This window comes from Schistocerca americana, chromosome 4, assembly GCF_021461395.2.
Source record: "Schistocerca americana isolate TAMUIC-IGC-003095 chromosome 4, iqSchAmer2.1, whole genome shotgun sequence".
NCBI lineage: Eukaryota > Metazoa > Arthropoda > Insecta > Orthoptera > Acrididae > Schistocerca > Schistocerca americana.
Window position 1 is genome coordinate 241412842 of NC_060122.1, and position 25639 is coordinate 241438480.

The 25639-nt window shown below is 39.5% G+C and overlaps 1 protein-coding gene across 3 annotated transcripts in view; it reads right to left on the reverse strand.

Annotated features, from left to right (window-relative positions):
* The window catches only part of LOC124612434, a 152267-nt gene that overhangs the window by 13837 nt on the left and 112791 nt on the right, over window positions 1-25639 (reverse strand). For all 3 annotated transcript variants that reach the window (XM_047140644.1, XM_047140642.1, XM_047140643.1), the window contains exon 11: window positions 4079-4270. In XM_047140644.1, the coding sequence (XP_046996600.1) occupies window positions 4079-4270 (192 nt within the window). The remainder of the gene's footprint in view (window positions 1-4078; window positions 4271-25639) is intronic.

Consider the following 25639-nt stretch of genomic DNA (forward strand, 5'->3'; position numbering starts at 1 on the left):
GGTTTCTGTAAAGGAGGTGCATTATAAGAAGAGAGCTGTCACTGAGTGTCTTTTGGTGAAAACCCATAGTATCACAGGTATTCATAGACACTTGCACAATTTCTACAGAAACCTGGCAATGAACAAAAGCATGTTGAGTTGTTGGATGAGGCTCTGTAGTCATCAGAACAAGGTCATGCAAACCTGTGCAATATACCGTGTGTCAGCCAGCCGAACGCAGCTGTGACTCTTGCAATATTGGCACACACAGACACTCTCATTCAAGGTGATTGACAGATCAAGAACAAATGCTTCGCTGCACAACTGGACACCTCTGTTGGCAGTGCTGACACACACACACACACACACACACACACACACACACACACACACACACACACACCAATTGGGGTACTCAAAGGTGTGTGCCCACTGGGTTCCTCGCTGCCTAACATAAGAAGATAGAGAGATGAAGAGCAACGAAGGACCTTATGTGCAGAATTGCTTGCATGTTACGAGGCAGGTGGTGACAATTTTTGAAGGGCACGAAAGGGAAGCAGTGGTTGGGAAGGGAGTGAGACAGGGTTGTAGCCTATCCCCGATGTTATTCAATCTGTATATTGAGCAAGCAGTGAAGGAAACAAAAGAAAAATTTGGTGTAGGTATTAAAATCCATGGAGAAGAAATAAAAACTTTGAGGTTCGCCGAAGACATTGTAATTCTGTCAGAGACGGCAAAGGACTTGGAAGAGCAGTTGACTGGAATGGTTAGAGCCTTGAAAGGAGGAGATAAGATGAACATCAACAAAAGCAAAACAAGGATAATGGAATGTAGTCGAATTAAGTCAGGTGATGCTGAGGGAATTAGATTAGGAAATGAGACACTTAAAGTAGTAAAGGAGTTTTGCTATTTGGGGAGCAAAATAACTGATGATGGTCGAAGTAGAGAGGATATAAAATGTAGACTGGCAATGGCAAGGAAAGCGTTTCTGAAGAAGAGAAATTTGTTAACATCAAGTGTAGATTTAAGTGTCAGGAAGTCGTTTCTGAAAGTATTTGTATGGAGTGTAGCCATGTACGGAAGTGAAACATGGACGATAAATAGTTTGGACAAGAAGAGAATAGAAGCTTTTGAAATGTGGTGCTACAGAAGAATGCTGAAGATTAGATGGGTAGATCACATAACTAATGAGGAGGTATTGAATAGGATTGAGGAGAAGAGAAGTTTGTGGCACAACTTGACTAGAAGGGATCGGTTGGTAGGACATGTTCTGAGGCATTGAGGGATCACCAATTTAGTATTGGAGGGTAACGTGGAAGGTAAAAATCGTAGAGGGAGACCAAGAGATGAATACACTAAGCAGATTCAGAAGGATGTAGGTTGCAGTAAGTACTGGGAGATGAAGAAGCTTGCACAGGATAGAGTAGCATGGAGACCTGCATCAAACCAGTCTCAGGACTGAAAACCATGACGACAACAACAACAACAACAACAACATCAGAGGTGATGAAAGATGTGTTAATCACTTCAAACTCAACTTCAGCAAGTTTGTCATCACGAAAATGCAAATGAACTACTTCTCAATGACAATGCAAGGCCTCACCTGAGAGGAGCTCACAAAGCTTCATACAGGCCCTCCCAGTAAGGTGGTATAAACCATCACACTGAACATAAATATGTTGCAAATAGGGTTCTATAGCCAAAATAGTGGGGAATAATGTGTTATATTGGAATGCTAACTAAAACCAACTTGCTTTCAGAATAAAAAATTGTGTTGCATTACTTACTGGACGCCCCTCATGCAAACTGTTTCTCCTTGCCTGTCAGATATGCATCTAGATTTCTCATAAATAGCTGAAAGTTTTGTAGAGGGGAACTGTAGACCATTAGAACTACCAGAGAAGTATTCTGCAGTAAAAACACACAAGCAAATGCCTCTAGGTTCTGATCTGCACAAAACTGATTGTTTCTATTTTTCTGACTTTGTGTCAAACTCTTACATACGTTCTCTTTTTTCCATGCTAGCTTCACATGAAAATGATACCAGTCTATAATCCTTGATATTTAAATTCTCCATTTCTGTAGTTACATGATGTTGGTGTTCAAAGAGGCACAGAACACCTAGTACTTACTTCAGAATTTTCCATATTTTCTGGACACACAAGAAGCTCACCTTAGCCTGCCTTACTACGACTTGTTATCTCTATCTCCCAATTGCAGCACCAAATACAGCAGAAATATGAGACTCTGTTGCAGTCAAAAGCAACCCCTCAAGTTTTTTGTTTACATGGCTGACAGTGTTAAGCCAGGGGTGGACATGTCACTGCAAAACTTCCAAAAATCCCACATGAGTGTGTGCTGCTGCTACACCTATTTCCTTATATAAGTTCAGAAGCTTATTCCAGTAACATCTGCAAGAATAATGATGCCACATTTTGGTATATAACCAGTTAGTAATGGTAGTGGAACTAGAGATAGGTAGTGATAATGGAAGAGGAGAGGGGAGGGGAGGGGAGGGGAGGGAGGGAGGGAGAGAGAGAGAGAGAGAGAGAGAGAGAGAGAGAGAATCACCATTGAAAGGTTGGGCTATTCAGCTGTCACCAAGAATTTAATTACTATAGTTTTTCTTAAATACTCCAGAACTGATGCCTACACAAAAAAATGAAATGAAGTTAGGATGCTTAACCTGGGTAAGATTCTTAGGTTTTGCATAAAAAAACTGCACAGAGTTTCTTAATGAAACTAAGACAACACATGATACCTGTCAGCTTCAAAGAATACCTAAATACTACTTGCTAAAACTCCCTCTGCCCATCTAAAGTACCATACTCAGCAGAATCTTCTAAAGTCAGCATATAATCCCTCTTTAAGCATTCAAGAAATCACAACAAATTATAACAGAATTTGCCCGAAGTGAAGTCACAGACCTGCAAGAAACTTCTGCCAGACTGTGAATGGCATTGAAACTACGTTTCTCTCAATTCTCTCCATTTCTTAGGGTTTTCCCTTGACCCCCCCCCCCCCCCCCCCCCCCCACACACACACACACACACGCTACTTTGCAGCTAGCTAGTATTTAAGTTTTGGTGAATTTATACACATTATCGTACACCAAGTTCAGAATACGATTCTTTTCTAACAATAACACAACAATTTCCACAGCAAATTCAACATCAACAGATTAAACTTGTGTGCTATACTGGGACTTTAATCAAGAACCACGGTTTTATGGTTTCTTCCCAACTAAGCTGACCAACAGTGACATATGTCCCACTCTCACGGGTCAATATCTGTCAATGCTCCTATATTCAATATCTGTCAATGCTCCTATATTCAATATCTGGTGATTATTCTTCAAAGGTTCTCCATGAAACAATGCTTTAAAGTTGTCCAAAATATTTCATTTCAACAATTAATAACAGATGAGTAATGTGAGGGAGAGAGAGAGAGAGAGAGAGAGAGAGATACGGGAGGCAGGAAGAGAGGTTGCTAGTGGGTATCTGGTTGGCTCAGAGGGAGGTAGCAGATTTGCTGACTAAGGATGTGACAGGCAGGGTGGCATGCGGATGGGCTAGGCATGTGATGCATGGATGCCAAAGCCTGTGGAATGCACCGCATGATGAAGGTGACGGGGTTTGGGAGGATGGTACACGACAGAGGAAGGGGGACTGTTGGCTGGAGAGTGTGCAGACAGGGAAATGTGTTGCAAGGACAGCTCCCATCTGTGTTAGTTCAGAAAAGCTGGAGGTGGAGGGAAGGAATCATGTGGCTCGGGTTGTGAAACAAACATTGAAATCAAGGATGTTGTGCTCATCTGGATGTTGTGCCACTGGATGGTCAACTTCGTTCTTGGCCATAGTTTGGTGGCAGCCCATCATTCTGCTGAGGCCTGTGACAGGACTGGGGCAGGAAGTGCTGGGTGGATGGACTTCGCAGGTCTTGCACGGGATATGATCACTGTGGCAAGGAGATGGGAGTGGCATAGGGATGCGCCAGGTTCATGTGTAGGTTAGGTGGGTGATGGAATACCAATTTAGGGCAGTGGGAAGGATCTTGGTTAGCATTTCCCTCATTTCTGGGGATGATGATAGATACTTACTTGGGTGAAGACAACTAGCAGCACTGGCTGTTGATACAATAGGGGTAGTGCTAGTAGTTGACATTATACTTGTTGCAGCTGTTGTGACAATTGTTGTTGTTGCTGTTGTTGTTGTCACTGTTGTTGTCGTGGTAGAACTTTCAGGGTTTATTAATACCATCTCACTTGAGTCACTAGCAGCACAGCAATTGTCTGTAATGAGATGCAAAGATGAGCAAAGTATGCATGGTGTTTAATGACTGAAAAACAATCACTGTGCCACTCAAATATTTTCCTTTTGAGTGAGAGCTAAGACATTTTAAGGATACAGGGTACTTTTCTGGTTCAATATCATCTAAAAATCAACACCTATTACTTTCAGGCACTGTTTATAATGTATATGTTTTACAAATTTTTTGTTGATATCAGGTAATGCAGCACACTAAACAAATTAGAAGTATTTTGAGTATTTTTGAACCTGCTTAGGGTTATTAAAAAAAATTATAAAGAAATTGATGCAATTTTTTTCCAAAATGCTTCCTCAAATTGAGGTACCATTTAATCCTATGTTACACATTTGAAGGAGACCAAAAGTTTACCAGATATGCATGACATGATGGCTGAGGTACTAGACCTATTTAATTATACCTACAATGTATATTACAAGGATTAAAAAATATCACATCTTACATTTTAATTTTTATAATGTTTTTCTTAGTAAAAATGTTACTTTTTCTATAATTCAGTCGATTCTGCTATAAAGCTTAGATTTACTACATAAGTATGGACTACTGCAAGCTACAGAAAAAAATCAGAACAATGCTTTATAACTTTAGGAAATATTTGTTCCTCAATTCTGAAAAATACAACTTGCAGGAAATTGCAAATGAAGATATGAGTCCAATTAAACAGTGCCTCAAAACATTCCTGAAGCATAGTCTTCATCTTGCAGTATTTCTTCATCTTCAAGCTTCCTCTTGGCATTCCTTTTAGCACTTCTAACTTCTTTCGTAACTTGAAGAGTTAATCTTCAGGTTCATGCACCTGTTGTCTGTCACACGCAAGCAATTGACCTTCCATATTAGAGCCACATTTTATGCCTGAATTTCTCAGGACTTCCAACCTTCCTATCACTCCATCACTGAAACATATCACTGCATCTAGTACACCAACTTTTAATGTATATAGTCCTATGAAAGCATTCTTGGGCAATCTTTCCCGTATGCAACAGTTGAAACTTTTATTTGTATTCTGAGTGCCCCCATGAAGACATTTACCAAGCAAAACAGGGTCACTCAGGTCTCTAAAAATTGGCTCTATTTCATTCATAAAAGGCTCAGGAAGAGAATGCTTATGATGGTATATTTGACCACTTTCTTTCGCGTATTCGGAACCACACCAAGAATCTGCTCCTTTAGGGCAAAGTCCGTGAACAGGGTGGTCATCTGTGGATAACTTATGAAAGTAGGTGGCCCACAGAGCTTTTCTCATTGCTGTAACATCATTCAGAGGTGCAGTTTGTCTAATGGCCAGTCCATGACAACTCTGAAGAAGGTCTATTTCAGTTTCTGTCAATCTGCCTCGGCCAGACAGAGATTTTCCATCAGCTAGCAACTTTCCTTTCATTTCTCTACGTAGCTTCTTCTGCACATGTCCACAACACTCCAGTTTTGTTACCAAGGTATCACCATAAACATTGAACTTATTAATCTTATTGAAAGCTTTAGAATCCAAATTGCCTAGGTACTTCGTATATCTAATGTAGTAAACGGGCACTGTAACCATCATAATTCTTAGAATACTGATGTTCAATATGTCCTTCAGTGTTCCCATGGCAGGTGTGGCAGTACTTAGATAAGCACTCAACCAAAGTTGAAAACCCTAAAACCCTACTGAAAGGACACAGATTTGCAACAATACACGAGACGAAAGTAAATTTGTGGATGGCGCATTGCACGATCCAGCATGAGGCGTACCAAGACTGCTTCGGAAGTGGGAACAATGACGGGTGCAGAGTATCAATTGTGGAGGAGAGTATTTCAAAGGAGGCCATGCACACAATAAGTACAAGGTATGTCTAGAAAAATTTTGTGGGCGAAGTTCAGAATTTTTTGAACAGACTTGGTATATAGCCTTTTTGTCCTGAGAGATAGCCTTGCTCCACACCAGGATTCTAAAACTCTTCGAGAATGTTTCTGGCTGTCTTTTCTGCTCATTTATTTCCTGTCTTTTCTTCAATTTCATTTAGTAAACTTCCTAGACATCTGAAACTCTCCACTTTCCCAAGTCATTCCTGACGAACTGTTATTCCAGTTATGACTCTCTCCTCCTTTCTGGTTGTGATAATCATTTCACACTTACTTACACCTAATTTCATCCCACATCATTATACTATTTGTTGTCAAATGGCCAACTACTCTTGCACTTCCTCCTGCTGGTTTCCCCAGACCATCTGCAAACATCAGTGCTTTCAACTTTCCTTCAACTTTCCTTACTTGTGCCCCACTAATCACTTTCTCATCCATTGCCACAATGAAGAGCAAAGGTGAAAGTGTACTTCCCTGCCTCAAGCCATTCTTCAGTTCAAATCAATCAGATCTCTCACCTTCCACTTTCGTAACTAACACTCCCGCAGAACATTTCTCTGGAAGATATAGTCTGCTTTTCTACTGCTCTGTTCCCCTGGGACCAGATCTACTGGGGACCTCCCTACTTTGAAACCATGTTGTTGTTTTCTTGTCCCCCCTCCAATTTTTGTCCAAATTCATGTTTCCAAAACTTTCTCAACATTCTTTGCACAATGGCTCATGAATGAGATTCCCCAGTTGTTTGTTTTTGCACTCTTTTTCTATAAGTTTTCTTCCCACATCCTTGTGATCACTCCCCTGCTGCTCCAGAGGAGTGGTATGTATTCTTACTGATGAATGATACTCAAGAAGGAAAACCATAAAATAAATTATCATAGAAGAGAGCACAAAATACTGTATGGATCTGTTTATTTTATTTGCACATGAGGAATCATATAGACCTCAAGTCTTCAAGATGGGATGGTGATCACAGTAACTTCATGTGAGGAAGCGCATGCCTGCTGTGAAGCAAAAATAAAAGCTCTGAGCATCACTGGCCTACTTTGGAGATTTTTTTTCTTTACCTGTAATTACATTTAAACATTTAAAAATGCTGATCTATTGGTTAAAAAAAAAAGACAAAATAATATGTTCATACGGTTGTGCAATGGTGCCAAAAATGTTGGTGCCAAAAATGTATTTATCATTAAAAGATGTAATTTTTTTCAATGGTAAACGTAACACAAACACTTAAACATAAATCCTTGTAGCACAATGGACAAAATAGGGCAGATGAAGATTTAAACGAAAGAAGAGATTATAAATTAAATGAAATTCAATGAAAATGAAGAACAGAAATAATGAATACAACAATATGGATGACAGTGTAAGATGACAAAACAAGAAATTAAATCAATACAATACATAAAAATAATTAAAATCAGTTGTAAAAACAGAGCAAATGAAAAAATTAATACATTTACAAACTTGACCAAAGATTCAAAATAAAATAATTACATTTTAAACCACTCATTTGAATATATATAATGATCAAGTCATTTTGATATGGATTTAAAAATAAAAAATTTTATATTTCCTGACGGGATCAGAACCAACAACCTTCTGCCTGTCATGAACGCATCTTAACCACTACGCTATGCCACTGCTCTGAGTAATTCTATCAATTTTTAGTCTCTAGAGCATCAGATAAACTTCTGAAACTTTTTTTCGTTTATTACTTACAAACAAGGGTCCACTTTGATGAACGGCTTGAGGATGTGATAACTGGGATAATAACCTACATGACTGCAGCGATGGTTTCAAAAAGTCAATCCCAACCCTGGGGATTTTTCCTTGTTAGTTTACTTTGGAACCTTTGATAAGTCCCTAAGAAGAAAATCTAACAACAAATTGTTAGTATAATTCATTTTTTACTGAAGTTGATAAGTCATGAGTCTTACAGTCTTGAAACCTTCAGCAGATTAAAATATGGAGTCTGTATAACTGCCTTGGCTCCACAGAAGTCTATAATATAGGACGACCACATTAACAAATCCACACTGCTGGTCATTGAAACTTCAAGACCAGGAACAGTAGCACATGCAGAAATTTTACTTGCACATGCAGTAATTTTACTTGCACATGCAGAAATTTTACTTGCACATGCAGAAATTTTACTTCTTGTGAGTATGCGATACATGGGGTACACATGGTGTGAAAATTATTACACAAAGTTGTCACCTATAGCAGCAACAACAACACCTTTAAATTGGCTGGGCAGGATAATTCCATGTCAAAACAAGCAATAATTCAAGGATTTATAACCCTTTATCTCAGATTTTCACAAATCTTTGCATATTTGCTTATACGTATAACATACAAACTCCTGCAAAATCTTTTTAGTCTCAGACTACAACTTTATTTTACATTGAATTTTAAATGTAGTGATATCCTGATAACTGAGCTCTGCGAGAATGTCAGTGCAAAATGGTACTTATCTACATAAATGCTCGTAACTCGGGTGTTTATGAAGCTTCCGGACTTTGAATTTTTTTCAGAAGTTAAGTAAGGCACACAGTTAACAGATATCCAATTACTGAAAAATATTAATGTATGCCAATTTTTGATTTCAGAAAAATTGCAAGGTGTGGAAAACTGCTTATATCACATTTCTCCAACCAGCTGGTAATCTGATTTTGTTCTTAAATAATCCTCTAGATTGTAAGCTTTCTGATAAAATAAAAACTTTAATGGGTCTTCAGCTAATTGACACATATATATGAAATCAAAATACTTTTTGCTGTGATGGAAAAGGGTCATTTTAAGTAAATCCGTCCACTCACTGTCTCACATGCAAGCATATCAAATTAGCTTATTTAAGTATAACTCATTCTAGGCAGGTGAGTTAACTTTAAGCTGAAAATTTATTTCCTTTCATTTGACTAATCCAGTAATCTTTTAAGGCCTATAATATATATAATTTGGCTTTTTAGCCTCAGTGCTCTTTGTCTTTCTGTGAGACAGGTCATACCTGTTTGTCGTGCGGCCCTAACATTTCACTTGTATAAAGTACATTTTAAGTGAATTAGTGCTCAGTTAATTGCAATAGAAAATGTGAATTCATGTACTGTTGGAAAATTACTAAAAACACCATGTCATTTGACAAGACCTGAGTAAAATTCTACAAAAAATAGAAGAGCTGAACGAAGACCAACAAGATTTGATATTGCTGCACTCCAGTATAAGCTTCCCACAAGATCAGGAAAGTGCTACTACATGTGAACATCACAGATACGAGGGGCATTTGAAAAGTCCATGCAAAAATAGAAACTACTTACGTGTTTGGGGTAAACCTTTCTTATTTTTCAACATAGTCTCCTTTTAGACTTATACACTTTGTCCAATGCTGTTCTAATTTGTTGATCCCTTCCGAATAATAGGAATTGTCCAAGTCTGCAAATTAGCCATTAGTTGCTGCAATCACCTCCTCGTTTGAATAAAATCTGAAGAATATGGGGAATGTGAAATGAGTTGGAACCCTATTTCCATTAATTGTGCGACCACAACTCCTGAGGTGTGTGCTGGTGCATTGTCGTGATGGAAAAGGACTTTTTTGTAGTTCAATCGCCGGCATTTTTCTTGCAGCTCATTTTTCAAACAGTCCAATAACGATGAATAATATGCACCTGTAATAGTTTTACCCTTTTCCTGATAGTCGACATAGATTATCCCTTGTGAATCCCAAAAGACAGTCGCCACAACTTTCCGGCCGAAGGAATGGTCTTCGCCTTTTTTTGTGTAGATTTTCCCTTGGTAACCCATTGTTTAGATTGTTGTTTGGTCTCAGGAGTATAGTAATGTATCCATGTTTCATCCACAGTGAAGAAAAGACGCTTAAAGTCCTGTGGATTCTTCCTGAACAGCTAGAAACCATCCTTGCAACACTTCACACAATTCCGTTTTTGGTCAAGCGTGAGCAATCGCGGAACCCATCTTGTGGATAGCTTTCTCACGTCCAAATGTTTATGCAAAATATAATGTACCCGTTCATTCGAAAATCCCACAGCACTGGCAATCTCACGAACCTTAACTCTTCTGTCATCCATCACCATATCATGGATTTTATCAATGATTTCTCAAGTCATAACCTCCACAGGGCGTCCAGAATGTTCAGCTTCACTTGTGCCTAATGGCCACTCAAAAAATTTTGAAACCACTTATAAACTGTTCTAATCTAAGGTGCAGAGTCACCGTAATGTTTATCAAGCGTCTCTTTAGTCTTCTGAGGTGTTTTGCCTTTCATAAAGTAATGTTTAATCACCACGAAAAATTCTTTTTCATCCATTTGTTGACAATCACTCGACTTCCTTGATTCACACAAATGCCAAACACAAAGTAATAGACTAATATGGCTGAAACTTGGTGTGCGTTCTTTGCAAAGATGCCACTAACTAAATATAACCTCCATACGGACCGGTGGAATTTGCATGGACTTTTCAAATGCCCCTCGTACAATTACTTAAAAGGCTTTAAAAGTCATCACAGAACTTCTTGTGATCCTTTCAAAAAACAGAAACCGCTAAAAAAAACTTTGAGGTCAGTTTGCTGGTCTTTGTCTAAAACATTAAGTGCTAAAAGAATCTATGTAAAACCAGACGAAAAACTGTGAGCAACATGTCATAACATTTGTGAACAGAAAACTAACATCAGTGATAGAAACGAAACTGATGCAGATGACTCATAGGTGACATTTCATGAATCAGTACTAAAAAATTGAGGATGCAAACAACACTTTACATGATTTGGGGTGCTCTCCCTTAACACTTCACTCCATTCCAAATCACAGCAAAGCCTCATAGGGCAAAAAGAAGGTAGAAAAAGTGGAGCACATTTTGGAAAGAAAAGTGTGCCAGGCATTAGACTGCAATATTGTATATCCTGACTGTAGAGAAGAAAAATTTGGTGATGAAATTGTTAAGAAAGCCAAGATTTAGATGCCACGATATTGTTAATAAAAGAGTGGCTTGTGTAAGAGTACCTGAAAGAATTCAAATTTTAACTTTAGCTCCAATCCCTTGGTCAAAGGAAAACATGTCAGAATTCAATGTTAGTGGGTATGTGGCTTGACTAGCAAGGGAACTGAAAACAGAAATAGGTATTTTATCAATTCCTAAACCAAAAAGGGGAAGTTATTGCTGATGAAGTGGTAAAGACTGTCACTGATTTCTACCAAAATAATGAATACATGCGAATGTTACCAGGAGCAAAAGACAAAGTTAGCATTCAGAAGAATGTTTATACGCAAAAGAGACTCATACTTTACAACCGAAGAGAACTGTACACTTGTTTTAAATGGGAGAATCCAAATATTAACACTGGTCTTTCTAAATTCTGTCCACTTAAGACCGAAGTGGTGTATTTTAGCTGGTGCTGCCGGCACTCATTCATTGTGTGTGTGTGTGTGTGTGTGTGTGTGTGTGTGTGTGTGTGGCTGGGGGGAGGGGGGGGGGGGGGCGGTTACCCACCAAAATGTAAAACTGCTTTTGGAAGCGGAACACACTGAAAAAACATACAAAGAACTTACAAAATTTCTTGTATGTGACTATGAAAATGACGACGGCATGTTTAATCACTGTGATAATTGTCCCAGTGATGACAAACTATCAGAATTATTAAAACTTTGCTTACAACTACAGTTTTGTAATTCAGAATGAAATTCAGAGTTACCACTGGACAAGAAGCAGCTATACAATCCATCCCGTGAGTGTTTACGTGGTAAATGAAGAAAGTAAATTGGTAACAGTGGACCACTGCTTTATAAGTGATGATATGGAACAGGATGTAGTATTTCTAAATGCTGTCCAGAAAAAGGAATGGTTAAGTGGCTGACAGAGCATTATCCATAAGTGAAGAAAGTGGGTGTGCTGCTCCATATAAGAATAGAAAAATTTCTATTAATGCTGAGCATTCCTTTTCTGCTACTAGCCACAATAAATCTGTGTGCGATAGTTTGGGACGAACGACAAAACATATTTTGAGAAGAGCTAGTCTTGAACTAGTGGATGATGCACAAATAACAAAGATAACAACTGCATCTGGTGTTTATGATTTCTGCAAAGCTAATACTGACAAATGTGTCCCCCCCACCCACTTATAAGAGAAAGTCAATGTATATTTCCTATGCAAGAACCTCGAGATAAGATTTCCAACAATCCACACAATACGGTGGTACCAGGAATTTTCACCATTACGAACTACTTTCTTGTGATTCTTTAGAGTTCTTCTGAAAAGCCTTCCTTGATTTTTTCATTTAATGAAAATGCCCCACATTGGGCATGCACTCATACTCAACAAAATTCTTTTGTAGCAGCTGTATATGACGACAGTTGGTACCTTGCCTTTGTCAAAAATGTCTATGATGAAGAAGGAGACACTCAACCACTTTTCTTCCACCCACCTGGGCCGGCAGTGTCATTCTTTTGGCCTGAGAAGGAAGACTCTTGTTTTGTGTCTTTGGAAAACATTTTATGCACTGTTGGTGTACCTAAATCAATATCACTACACAGAATGTATTAGTTTAATGAAAACGATATGAAGTTAACAGAATATAATTTGTCACACTGGGTTAAAAACAGAGATGCTCTTAAGAAGTCTCACTGATAGCTTCAGGGATCTTCGCTGCTGAAAATGTACATTTTAAATTAACTTTAGCGTGGCTAGAATAATTGTTGTTTAAAGATGCTAATTTGACACACTAAATAAAGTTAACCTGTGTAAAGAAAATGTTTCAATTAAATTTATAACTTTTGACTCTAGTTTCATGAGGCAGCCTTTCTACAGGTACTAAGTTTACATAATCTGATTTGAATGATCTGAACAATGATGTGATACATGTTAAATGAACATCCAATATCTATCAAAACTCAGGGCACTTCTTTTTCCTTTTTTTAAAAATAATATCAGGGTTTTGATAAAAATCAGTCTTGTATCAGCTGTCAGAAAGTGTTTTATATATTTAAAAATCATTAACAAGTTTCCAGAATGAGAATTTCACTCTGCAGCGGAGTGTACGCTGATATGAAACTTCCTGGCAGATTAAAACTGTGTGCCCGACCGAGACTCGAACTCGGGACCTTTGCCTTTCGCGGGCAAGTGCTCTACCATCTGAGCTACCGAAGCACGACTCACGCCCGGTACTCAAAGCTTTACTTCTGCCAGTACCTCGTCTCCTACCTTCCAAACTTTACAGAAGCTCTCCTGCGAACCTTGCAGAACTAGCACTCCTGAAAGAAAGGATATTGCGGAGACATGGCTTAGCCACAGCCTGGGGGATGTTTCCAGAATGAGATTTTCACTCTGCAGCGGAGTGTGTGCTGATATGAAACTTCCTGGCAGATTAAAACTGTGTGCCCGACCGAGACTCGAACTCGGGACCTTTGCCTTTCGCGGGCAAGTGCTCTACCGAAGCACGACTCACGCCCGGTACTCACAGCTTTACTTCTGCCAGTACCTCGTCTCCTACCTTCCAAACTTTACAGAAGCTCTCCTGCGAACCTTGCAGAACTAGAAAAAAATTAAGACGGTTCCATTCTGGAAACATCCCCCATGCTGGGGCTAAGCCATGTCTCCGCAACATCCTTTCTTTCAGGAGTGCTAGTTCTGCAAGGTTCGCAGGAGAGCTTCTGTAAAGTTTGGAAGGTAGGAGACGAGGTACTGGCAAAAGTAAAGCTGTGAGTACCGGGCTTGAGTCGTGCTTCGGTAGCTCAGATGGTAGAGCACTTGCCCGCGAAAGGCAAAGGTCCCGAGTTCGAGTCTCGGTTGGGCACACAGTTTTAATCTGCCAGGAAGTTTCATATCAGCGCACACTCCGCTGCAGAGTGAAAATCTCATTCTGGAAACATCCCCCAGGCTGTGGCTAAGCCATGTCACCGCAATATCCTTTCTTTCAGGAGTGCTAGTTCTGCAAGGTTCGCAGGAGAGCTTCTGTAAAGTTTGGAAGGTAGGAGACGAGGTACTGGCAAAAGTAAAGCTGTGAGTACCGGGCGTGAGTCGTGCTTCGGTAGCTCAGATGGTAGAGCACTTGCCCGCGAAAGGCAAAGGTCCCGAGTTCGAGTCTCGGTCGGGCACACAGTTTTAATCTGCCAGGAAGTTTCATTAACAAGTTTGCTTGCGAGGCCATCCTCCGCAGCGAGCACAGAAATATTTGTTTTGTAAACAAAACCACTTTTTCTTGCTGCAACTTCATTGATTTTTCCCAGGTGCATTTCGTGTTTTTTCTTGCTCTAAGGCATCTCCAGTGGGATCTATAACGCTACAGTTTTGTTATTTTTAGAATATCAAACAGTTCATGTTGTGTTTCTTTATGTACATAAGTAATTACTTACAGTTTGCTGTGATCTGCGTTTCCTCTTGTCTGGTATTTATTTGGAAATAAAGTGGTAGTGCGAGCTCCAGACCAGAAATAAAGTGGTAGTGTGAGCTCCAGACCAGATGAGAGGAAATGCAGATCACAGAAAACTGTATGTAATTACTTATTTACATAAAGAAACGGGACGTGAACTGTTTGATAATCTAAAAATAACAAAACTGTATGTTCCAGATCGATCACAAAATGCCTTAGAGCAAGAAAAAGGTGAAATGCATCTGGTAAAAATAAATTAACTTGCAGCAAGAAAAGGTTTTATTTACAAAGCAAGTATTAAAAATCAGTGTTTGGGCCATAACAGCTTGAGTTGATTTTCTATATTCCCATAAGTCAAGAATAGTTACTAATCCCCCCCCCTCCCCACCCCAATAAAGATACATCCCTTCTGTAACGTCTGGGGGAATATGACAGTGATGTGTTGAAAATGAGATACTTTCTATTATTATTATTATTATTATTATTATTATTATCATCATCATCATCATCATCTTTTTCTGAAGTAATGCAAACCAAATGAGAAACATTCTGTTGCGACATTCACATTTGTAAAAAATTTCCACTTTTTCTCCTCAAACTACATGAAATAGGTGGAGAAATTCTGCATTAACTAATTCTACGCAGAAAGTAACAAGTAGAAAAAGTTTCGTGAAAATCTGAATCAGTGGGTGTCAGTTATGGCTGATTTGAACTAGATTTTTTTTTTCATCGCAACACAAAGTATTGTGATTTCAGATTTATTTGTCTCTCCATTCATAGAAAAAGCATTAATAATTTTATTTTATTATGATATGTACAGTCTTGGGAATTACTTAAGACCAATTAAAAGTTCCCACCAGGTTGGGGAAATGTGATATACGCATTTTTCAATGTGTCTGTACCTTTTGCGGAAATTGGAAAGTGACACATATTAAATTGTTTTGTATTGTTCTTTGTAACTTTACTGCTTAAATAATTACATGTCTGTTAAGTATGTGCTTCTTTCAAGTTATGAAAAAAATTCCAAATCAAAAGCTTCATAAGCACCATTTTGCACTGACATTCTTGCAGAGACCAGTTATCAGAATATCGCTACATTTAAAATTCGATATAAAAATAAAGTTTTAGTCTGAGAGCAAAGAGATTCTGCACAAGTTCTTATGTTATAAGTACACGCAATTTGGCAAAGTTTCATGAGAATCTGAGATTATGGGTGACGTGACCTGCACGATTTGACGTGGAATGACCCAACATCAATTCTAACTGAGCTATGGTGACAGATGTGGGTGCATTATTTACATCATTCCATACTCCTACAACCCTACACCAGACATCATCATCTATGGCGGCTGGCAAAAGGTGGCAAGGCAGTCTCTCAGCGACCCATGACCAGAAGTTTTTCTCTGTAGGTGAAAAATCTGAAGAATGTGCTGTGAGGACAAGTATAATAACGTCCGTATCGAGATAGGTCAGGACGATATGTGGTCTTGTGAAAAATAGCATTACAGAGATCTTGGTGATAGGGCACAGCAGTTAAGTCATTACATAAAAGAAATGTAATGCCTGCTTTCCAAATTACTGGCACTGTGGACCAGGGGTGATCATGTTGTGTAACCAAAGGCACCGAGTACCATCATACCGGATGTACATTACACTGTCAACATTAATATTAAAACAGATATTAAAAACACTAAAAGCATCATGTGGAATGGCAGCATTTTTTAAAAATATAAACGAATCAACTGCATCGTATGGTGTTATCCATGGTTAAACAATTATTTATGAAGAAATATTAATGGCAAAACTCACTATCTATGTGTGTGTGCCATCACAAAAGTTTTCTATTGGAGGTGTTGAGGCACAAGCCATTAGCCGGCCAGCAAACCGTGTGACATCAGGGCCGAAACACTCACTCATTCACATACTCCCCCCCCCCCCCCCCCCCCTCTCTCTCTCTCACACACACACACACACACACACACACACAATTTTTTAAGATGATGGGAGAAGCTGACAGAATACATGTCACTCACAATTCACTCATTTACTTATGAAACAATTTTTACGGGAATGAGCAGTGAGTTACAAAATGTGCCTGGCAAGAGAGTAAGTAATTCCACAGCATTTTGTGACAGGCCTAGCACGGAAGAGATCATAATTGTCTTGGTGTGTAAGAAGAGCCAAAAGTCTACTGTACTCCATCTCTGTAAACAACATTCTAGACTTCTAGTTCTCTGGGTATACAGAGATTTTTGGCTCTCGATATATGCGACCAGCTGATGCACAGCTGTACATGCAAAAAACTTGGTGTGCCCAGATGAATACCTGCCACTTTTAATGTTCGTCCTTGACTCGTAATAATACTGATCCTGATAATATCACAATCCAACACACTTCTAAAACACTCTGCATACATTACATTGTTACAGTGTTTAATGATGATTTTATCCTACAAGAATATTTCTGCAGTCCTAGTCTTATGCACGGACTTATTTTATTTGTCAAAGCAGTTAGATACTAATCTCTACACTACACTTATTGCATTTTTTAGATTGTTAACTTTCATAGATGACTTCCTAGTCAAGTTACCCATCCCATGGAAACAGTAGTTATGCTGACCATCCTATGACAAAACGGATTTTTACATATTTTAGATGATGTGTCAGCTGTTGGCATGATCTACAAGTTATATATATTCTTTAAAAGAATTAAGTTTGTCAAGCAACTTTGCCAGCCCCCCCCTTTTTTTACCAGTTTCGACAGACCTATGCTGTCATCATCAGACCTGAAAGCTACAAAAACAAATGTGCCAAGTGAAGATGGCTTTAAAGTATACGACTTCATGCAACCACTGTCCACACTACTTCAACCTTAGAATGTACATTTAACATTATTAGATGAACATGCTTCTTACAACACTGAAAACCACATAGCGACTTTGCATCAAATTGTAATACTTGTAAAAAGTGGCAGGGAACATCAGCATGTCACAAATAAAATAACACACAAAATAAAACGTACACTTATGTTCAGAAAAAACAGAACACCTTGAACGACTAGAGATAGATGTTCTTATTCACAAGACATGTGCATTAATATGTTCTGCAGAAATGACTAAGATCTCAACCATGTCAACACACGGATTCAAGGTCAATGTCGATATCACGGCACACTACCTACCGGCAAGCTAATGAATCACTGTGACCTGAGCAGATGTGCAGAATGCCTCGCTGACTTACACGCAAACCTTACTGTCAAATCAGTGAGTTTGAAACAGGACGCATTATCAGCATAGGAGAATGTGATGAATCCATCCAGGAAATTGCTGCTCGTGTGGGACGAAGTGTTTCAGCTGTGCAAAGGGTGTGTGCAAAATGATTCACATAATTCTGTAGAACATGACAAGGTGGGTCAGATCGCACTACCCAGACCACCCCCTGAGAAGAAGTTACAGGCACTTCGTACACTTCTCCGTTGATCTTTGATGAATCTGCAGAAACATGTTAGTCGGCAACGGTGTATGGACCAATGTCACTGGGGACAGGAATGGCATCAGAGAGCGTTTTTGGATGAATCCAGATTCTCTTTGTTTCAAAATGATGTTCATATCTTGGTTCACCACAGACGGGGAGCAGCATCACAAGACATACAGCGCCAACTCAAGGCCTTATGGTTGTGCTTTGGGTCACGGCTGGTGCATGTCCAGGGCACTGTGAGCAGTGTGACCTGCGAACCCACAGCCATACCTTTTCTGCACAACACCCCAGAACATAACTTTTCTTCACAACACCCCAGAAGCCAATTTTCAGCAAGACAATGCACAACCACATATTGTTGCACAAACACGTGTCTCCTTGGTGTCACAGAATGTCGGCCTTTCGTCAAGTCCCATCAGGCCACCAGACTTATTGCCAATTGAAATCGTGTGGAATGAGGTGAAACAATGGATGCAGCGCTGTGACCCAATGCCAACCACCACAGATGAACATTGGTACCAGGTGAATGCAGCACGGATGGCTACACCATAGGACACCCTCCGTGCCTTACACGCATCAATTCCATCACGCATGGAACAAGTTATCAGGGCCCATGGCAGACCCTATGCCTACTAGGCAACAGGACACATGCTGAACTGAGGTGGCCGAAATGCTAATCATTTCTGTACAACATACTAATATACACATCCTGTGAATAAGAACAGCCTATCTCTAGTCGTTCAATGTGCTCTGCTTTTTCTCAACACGAGTGTACAACATGTTGCGCTGATGTCACGGGATACACTAATTGCTTGATGCCACAATGGCAACTTAGCTAGTATAATATTTTCGCAGGGAAGTACACAGTTGTTTCCACAGTGGGGTCCTATAATTTGATACATGTGCCATACAGCCTTTATGTCTTCTCCCAATCTCATTAAAATTACTTTTAGTTCAATTGCGAATTTAAAATAACTGATGTTTTGAAAATATACAGTGCCTAAAAAAAAAAAAAAAAGGAGAGAGAAAAGGAAGAAGAAGGCAAATACACAACGAAATACACATTGTCATCCTTTACAAGTAAACTTATAATAAGATGTCACTTTTAAAAAATAAGTTTACAGTAAACATAGTTCAGATTAGTCATCCACACAGAGCCCTATCACAAGCCCTGACTGAAAAGATCATCAAGGTAACTATATACAAGATAAATATAGGCCATAGCCATGAACCATACAAAATATCCCATGAAATAATATCAGAGTCACATAATAGTACTCTTCGCACCTTATAAAATATGATGATGTGCTCGTCGTTTATACCTTCTAGTTTTTAGTTTAAGTAGGCACAAAGTAGATCTGGAGTTCAGATGTGAAAATGGTACCAGATGTCAGCATCTTTTACATAATAACCTCTTAATACAAGAATTTTTCTATGTAACTGATGCGGTGCTCGATGCTTATGTTTATTACAGATTTTGTTAAGTAGATACAACAATGAATACACAGTATGCAGAAGTTTAACTGTGTCGAATTAAGGATCAGATAAAAATGATATAGTACCAATGCCAATATTTCACACACGATGACATCTTAATCCGTGAATGAAAAATCTTAATATAAATGATTCGGTGCTCGATTTTTATGCTCATTCAGGGTGTATACAGGGACAAGGAAAAAAAAATCCCAGATTTCCCGGTTGAAAATACACTTTCTCCTGGGTGAACATACACTTTTCCCGTGTTAAGTGATGGTATAGTTTTCCTCGGCACTGTAAAACTTCTCAGTCCTTTGAATGTTTATGGTTTTACATGGCGACGTAGAATTTTCCGGCACTTTAGAAAACGAAACTAAGGGGGAACAAAACACGTTTTGGAAAGATCTTCGATGTGCAGCAACATGTATGCTTCATATTTTCGTGTTATGAAGGTATAAATTCGAATTCCACCATAAACCTCATGTCACTTTCCAAAGCATTGAAATCAAGATTGCGACGCACTTTTGTAAGCCAGTCATAGATTATGTCACGTGATCTCACCAGCCGAAGACAGCATAGGACACGTGATGTAGTCAGCCAATAGCAAGATCACTCTTAAGCAGCGCGAAAACACATATAGGAAAAGTTAATGGTTTAAATTAATATACATAGTGTTGCTACAAGAAAAACATAGCTTTCACATATAATCGTCGTCTTGAAGATTAATAAGCTGCAAGAGACGCTAAGCTTCCACATATAATGTTGATCTTTTTTGCGCGTGTTACACTTTCAGATATATCACACAAATGTGCCTGCAAAAATTTTAATAATGGCGTAAATTTCTGATCTTTTGGGCTCGAAATTCTTCTAGATGGTCATCCTCAAAGAGTTGATTTTTAATTGAGGGTCAAACGCTGTGTGATTTCAGAAATTCATCATACATTCTCACACATTGTTCATCTTGTGTAAAAGTAAATTTACTTTGAAAGTAATGCCTTTCAAACAACCATTCGCAATATTTTCCCGCGACCTGTTAGAAACTGATTCGTTTCTGCAGTTGCCAGAGAGCGCCAGGTAACAGGCGCAACTGCTCATGCGCAGCTACGAAGACGCAGGAAGCTGGTATGTTCGTACGTGTAAAACATTAAAAGATCTTGCACTATGTAACAAAAGAAACAAGACATCAGAGGATACTTCAAGAGTATCGGAATTTCGTGAACCATACTAAAATGTATAATTCAGCTTGAAGTGCACATTCGTATGTCCAGATTCGGATGTAAATTTTCTTGAGTACCAGTACTGTCTGCCACGTCACGCTCATCAGAGGTAATTTGTTGTTAGGAAGCATTGTGTAGTCTTCCTAGAGCCTTTGACATACTTTGCTGTGTGCAGATGCTTGTATGAGCACTATTTTTTGTTGTTGTATATGGCGCATTTCCTTGACGACTTAAGTATTATTTTCGTTTTTTTTCCCTTCTCGTTCATGTTTTGTTGCTGCAGTATTATTCCGCAGAAGCGAGATAGATTAATATCCTTTGTTGGAGTATTGATTTTTACCAGCCAATATCACAAAAATTTAACTGAAAAATAAAACAATAATAGACTCCCGGAATTCAAAAAATTCCCGGGTTTTTCCCGGTTTTCTCCCGGATGAAAAAATTCCCGGGTTTTTCCCGGTTTTCTCCCGGATGAAAAAATTCCCGGGTTTTTCCCGGATCTCCCAGTTGTCCTGGGTTGTAGACACCCTGTTATTACAGAACTTGGCATTTAGTACAAGTGGACAAGCCAGTATAAACATAAACATCAAGCACTTTATCAGTTACATTTAGATTTTTCATTCACAGATTTTGATGTTACGAGGGTTGTTTTTCAAGTAAGGGCCATTTGCGCATATAGTCCCGTAGTTCGCGCGGACGCCGCAACAAGCCACCGCGCCACTTGCTGGCATCCTTCCCGTTCACACTGATGCAAGTTGCAGCTCTGTAGCTGACGTGTACGCATCGCTGTGCTACCTTATAATGTTTACGATTATTGAATCGCCCGCCGCGTGTGAGATACGGTCAGTGATACATTTTTTGACCGCTAGAAGCCTATCAGCTGCACAAATTCATTGTCAGTTAACAGAAGTTTATGGCTTGAATGCAATGAGTGAAGGTAAAGTGCGTCAGTGGGTTAGAGAGTTTAAAAATGGACGTCAAAACATCCATGACGAAGAATGCTCAGGCCGGCCCTCTGTGATCACTGATGATTTGGTGGCTGCAGTCGAAACAAAGATTCGTGAGGACAGAAGATACACAATTTCCACTCTTTCTATGGAATTTCCACAAGTTTCAAGATCGGTTTCGTACAAAGTGCGTCTGAAAACCTAAACTTTAAGAAACTGTGTTCTCGGTGGGTATCCAGACTCCTCACAGAGGACCACAAAGGGAAGAGATTTGCCACATCATTGGACTTTTTGATTCGTTACGAGGAAGAAGGGGATGACATGTTGAGTCAAATTGTCACTGGAGATGAAACATGGGTATCCCATATCACTCCCGAAAGCAAGCGACAATCGATGGAATGGCGACACACAACCTCACCCGTCAAGGTCAAAGCCAAACAGACACTGTCAAAGCGCAAGATTATGGCAACTGTGTTCTGGGACCGGCGGGGTGATTTTGCTGGTGGACTTTATGCCACGAGGAACGACAATCAACTCAGATGCCTACTGTGCAACTCTAAAGAAGCTCCGCAGAGCAATTCAAAACAAAAGGCGCGGCATGCTGACAAAAGGAGTTTTGCTCCTGCACGATAACGCTAGGCCTCACACCTCTCAAAAGACTCGGGATTTGATTGATTCTTTTGGCTGGGAAGTTTTGGACCATGCACCATACAGCCCTGACCTTGCTCCTAGCGATTTTCACCTTTTCCGGTACCTGAAACACCATCTTGGCGGGCAGTGCTTCAATGACGGCGATGAAGTGAAAGCGGCCGTGAACTCTTGGCTGTCGGAGCAGGCGGCCGAATTCTTTGAAGAGGGAATTAAAAACTTAGTTGTACGGTATGACAAGTGCTTAAATAAACAAGGCAACTATGTAGAAAAATAGGTAAAAGTGTGTAGAATCAGAAAATAAAAGTTTTTTTACAAAAGTATATGTATCTTTTTTTTTTAAATAAAAACGGCCCTTACTTTTTTAAAAAAAAAAAAAAAAAAAAAAAGAGCAACCCTCGTATTGTGCATGAAATATTGTCGTTGGTACTACATCATTTTTACGTGAACTTTAATTCTTCACAGTGACACTTCTGCCTGCCATGATGTATTTATTGCTGTATCTATTTGAACAAAATCTAGAATAATGTAATAAACATTGAGCCCTGCATCACTTCTGCATAAAAAATTTCATTCATATACTAATTAGTTATTACGTGAATGATGTTTACATTTGGTACCTTATTCACATCTGTTTTCCAGATGTACCTTGTGCCTATTTAATAAACTAATTACCATACGAGTAGCAAACTTGGTAGCATTAATGTCAAGGACACAGGGAAGAGAAATAATGCAAAATCAATTCAATTGAAACACTTTTAATGTGCTGCTATGGTGTATCATACCATTACATACTAGTACCATAACTGCTACAAAAGTGTTCAATATAGCGCCCGCCAGTGTCCAGAAGAGACTGAAAGTGCGGGATTGCATTCTGCACAATGGAACAAAGCATGTCCATAGGTATGCTGGGTACCTATCTTGATATGCTGTGCGTCAGGTCAGCACAAGTGTGAATGTTCCGCTGGTAACCACTGTCTTTCAGGTAGCCCCACAACCAGAAATCACAGGGAGTGTGATCAGATGATTGTGCCGGCCAAGCATTTGGAACCAGGCACAATCATCTGATCAATCGGCTGATAATTCAATCATTTATAAACATGTTTCGGAGAAGGAAGTGAACTTCACAAGAGATATGTGGTGGAGCTCCATCTTGCATGAAAACTGTTCAGTTCAATGCACCTCTCTCCTGTAGGGTGAGTACGACATGCTGGTGAAGCATATTGCAGTAATGCTGGCCAGTCACACTGCACGTCTTTGGACCTCGTGCACCAGCCTGTTTAAAAAAGAATGGACCAGTGATGAATGTAGCCATCAGGCTACATCACACAGTAACAAACTCACCATACAAAGGAACTTTATGCACAGTGACTGGACGTGAAGATTCCCACACTCGGCAATTATGTGTGTTCACCTTACTCATCAGAGAAAAATGAGCTTCATCTGTCCATAGGATGGTCCAGGGGCAGCCCTCTTCAATCCTTGCAAGAAGGTGGAGAGAGAAGTCAACATGTCGATAATGCATCCTGTAGTTCAGACTGCTGTATGATATGGATCTTGTATGGATACCGTTTGAGAATGGTTTGAAGCACCTTCTGTACAGTGGACCACAGGAGTTCAACTGTCATGACACAGAACACGCACATCAGTAATTGTGTGCAGCCTTGTCTGCCATAGCAGCAGCGATTTCATCAAGCACCTTTTGGTGCAACTGGTCGTCGGCCTCTTCCCGAAGCGACGCCCAGTACTCCAGTTGATTCGGACTTCTTCATTATGTTCCGCACAGCAGGTGGAGAATGAGAACCCTTCTGTAACCCTTTCAACCAGCGATATTCTTGAAGTGCAGCTGCAGCATTACTGTTGTTTTCATAACAGAGATTCACCAATACTGCCCTGCTCCTTTTGTCCATATTCATGTTGACACGTCAACAGCATTACTGTTGTTTTCATAATAGAGATTCACCAATACTGCCCTGCTCCTTTTGTCCATATTCATGTTGACACGTCAACAAGTGCACTGCGACAGGTCATGTGTATGAGACTATGAATCATGACGACTGATCACGGCATCTGGCAGCCATAGTTGAAACTGGATTATGGTGCAGGGACACATGGAAATCATGCACCCCATACTCTGGACACTGATGATACCAAGTTTAGTACTTGTACGGTAGATAGTTTCCGTGTTATAACTTGTTGAATAGGGAAAGTTTAATTATAATCACCCAGTATATGAAGAGGACAATGATGATTACAAAGAGGAAGAGGGGGAGGGGGGGGGGGGGGAGGAGGAAGTTCAGATGATGGTTTTCAGGGATTTTAAAGGTCAGTTAGTTTTTATAAACTAAGAATTTTTTGTCTGGCTTTGCATTCTAATAATAAATTTTTTTATTTATTTTTAATTTTTAAATTGCTTAAAATTTAACCTGAGTCTTACAGTCTGTAGCATCTTATAGTTCGTAAAATACGGTACATAAATTGTCTTAAAAATAATTTTAATGAGATTGGAGAGAATACATAATGGTAATGTGTCACACGTGTCAAAATTTATCGATTATGGGACACCACTTTGTAAACAACAGTGGACATACTTGTCTGCAAAAATATTATACTAGTCAAGCCGCCACTGAGGTACCAAGCAATTAGTGTGTGCTGGGACATCAGCACATCATGTTGTATGTTTTTTTTTTTTTTGTATGATATTTCATTTGTGACATGTTGATGTTCCCTGCCAGTTTTTATTACAATTTGACACAACATCACTATGTGACTTTCAGTGTTGTAATGAGTTTGTACATCTAAGAACATTAAAGGTACTTTCTAAGACTGAAGTAGTGTACACAGTGGTTATATGAAATCAAATATGTTAAAGCCACCTTCACTTGGGATGTTTGTTTTTGTAACTTTCAGATCTGATGATGACAGCATAAATCTGTCGAAACCGGTCATAAAAATAAAAAGAATTGCTAGTGATCTTGATAAACTTGATTCTTCAAGAATAATGTCCGTCCCGATAGCTGAGTGGTCAGGGTGACAGATTGCCGTCCTACGGGCCCAGTTCGATTCCCGGCTGGGTCGGAGATTTTCTCCGCTCAGGGACTGGGTGTTGTGTTGTCTTCATCATCATTTCATCCCCATCCAGTGCGCAGGTCACCCAATGTGGCATCGAATGTAATAAGACCTGCACCAAGGCGGCCAGACCAGCCCTGCAAGGTGCCTCCCGGTCAACGACGCCAACCGCTCACTTCCATTTTCAAGAATAATACAGTGATTTTTTGGGAATAAAAGGCAAGCTATGTATTAATTCACGATACATGCCATTTTCATCCAAATCAATCCAGCCACCTCAGC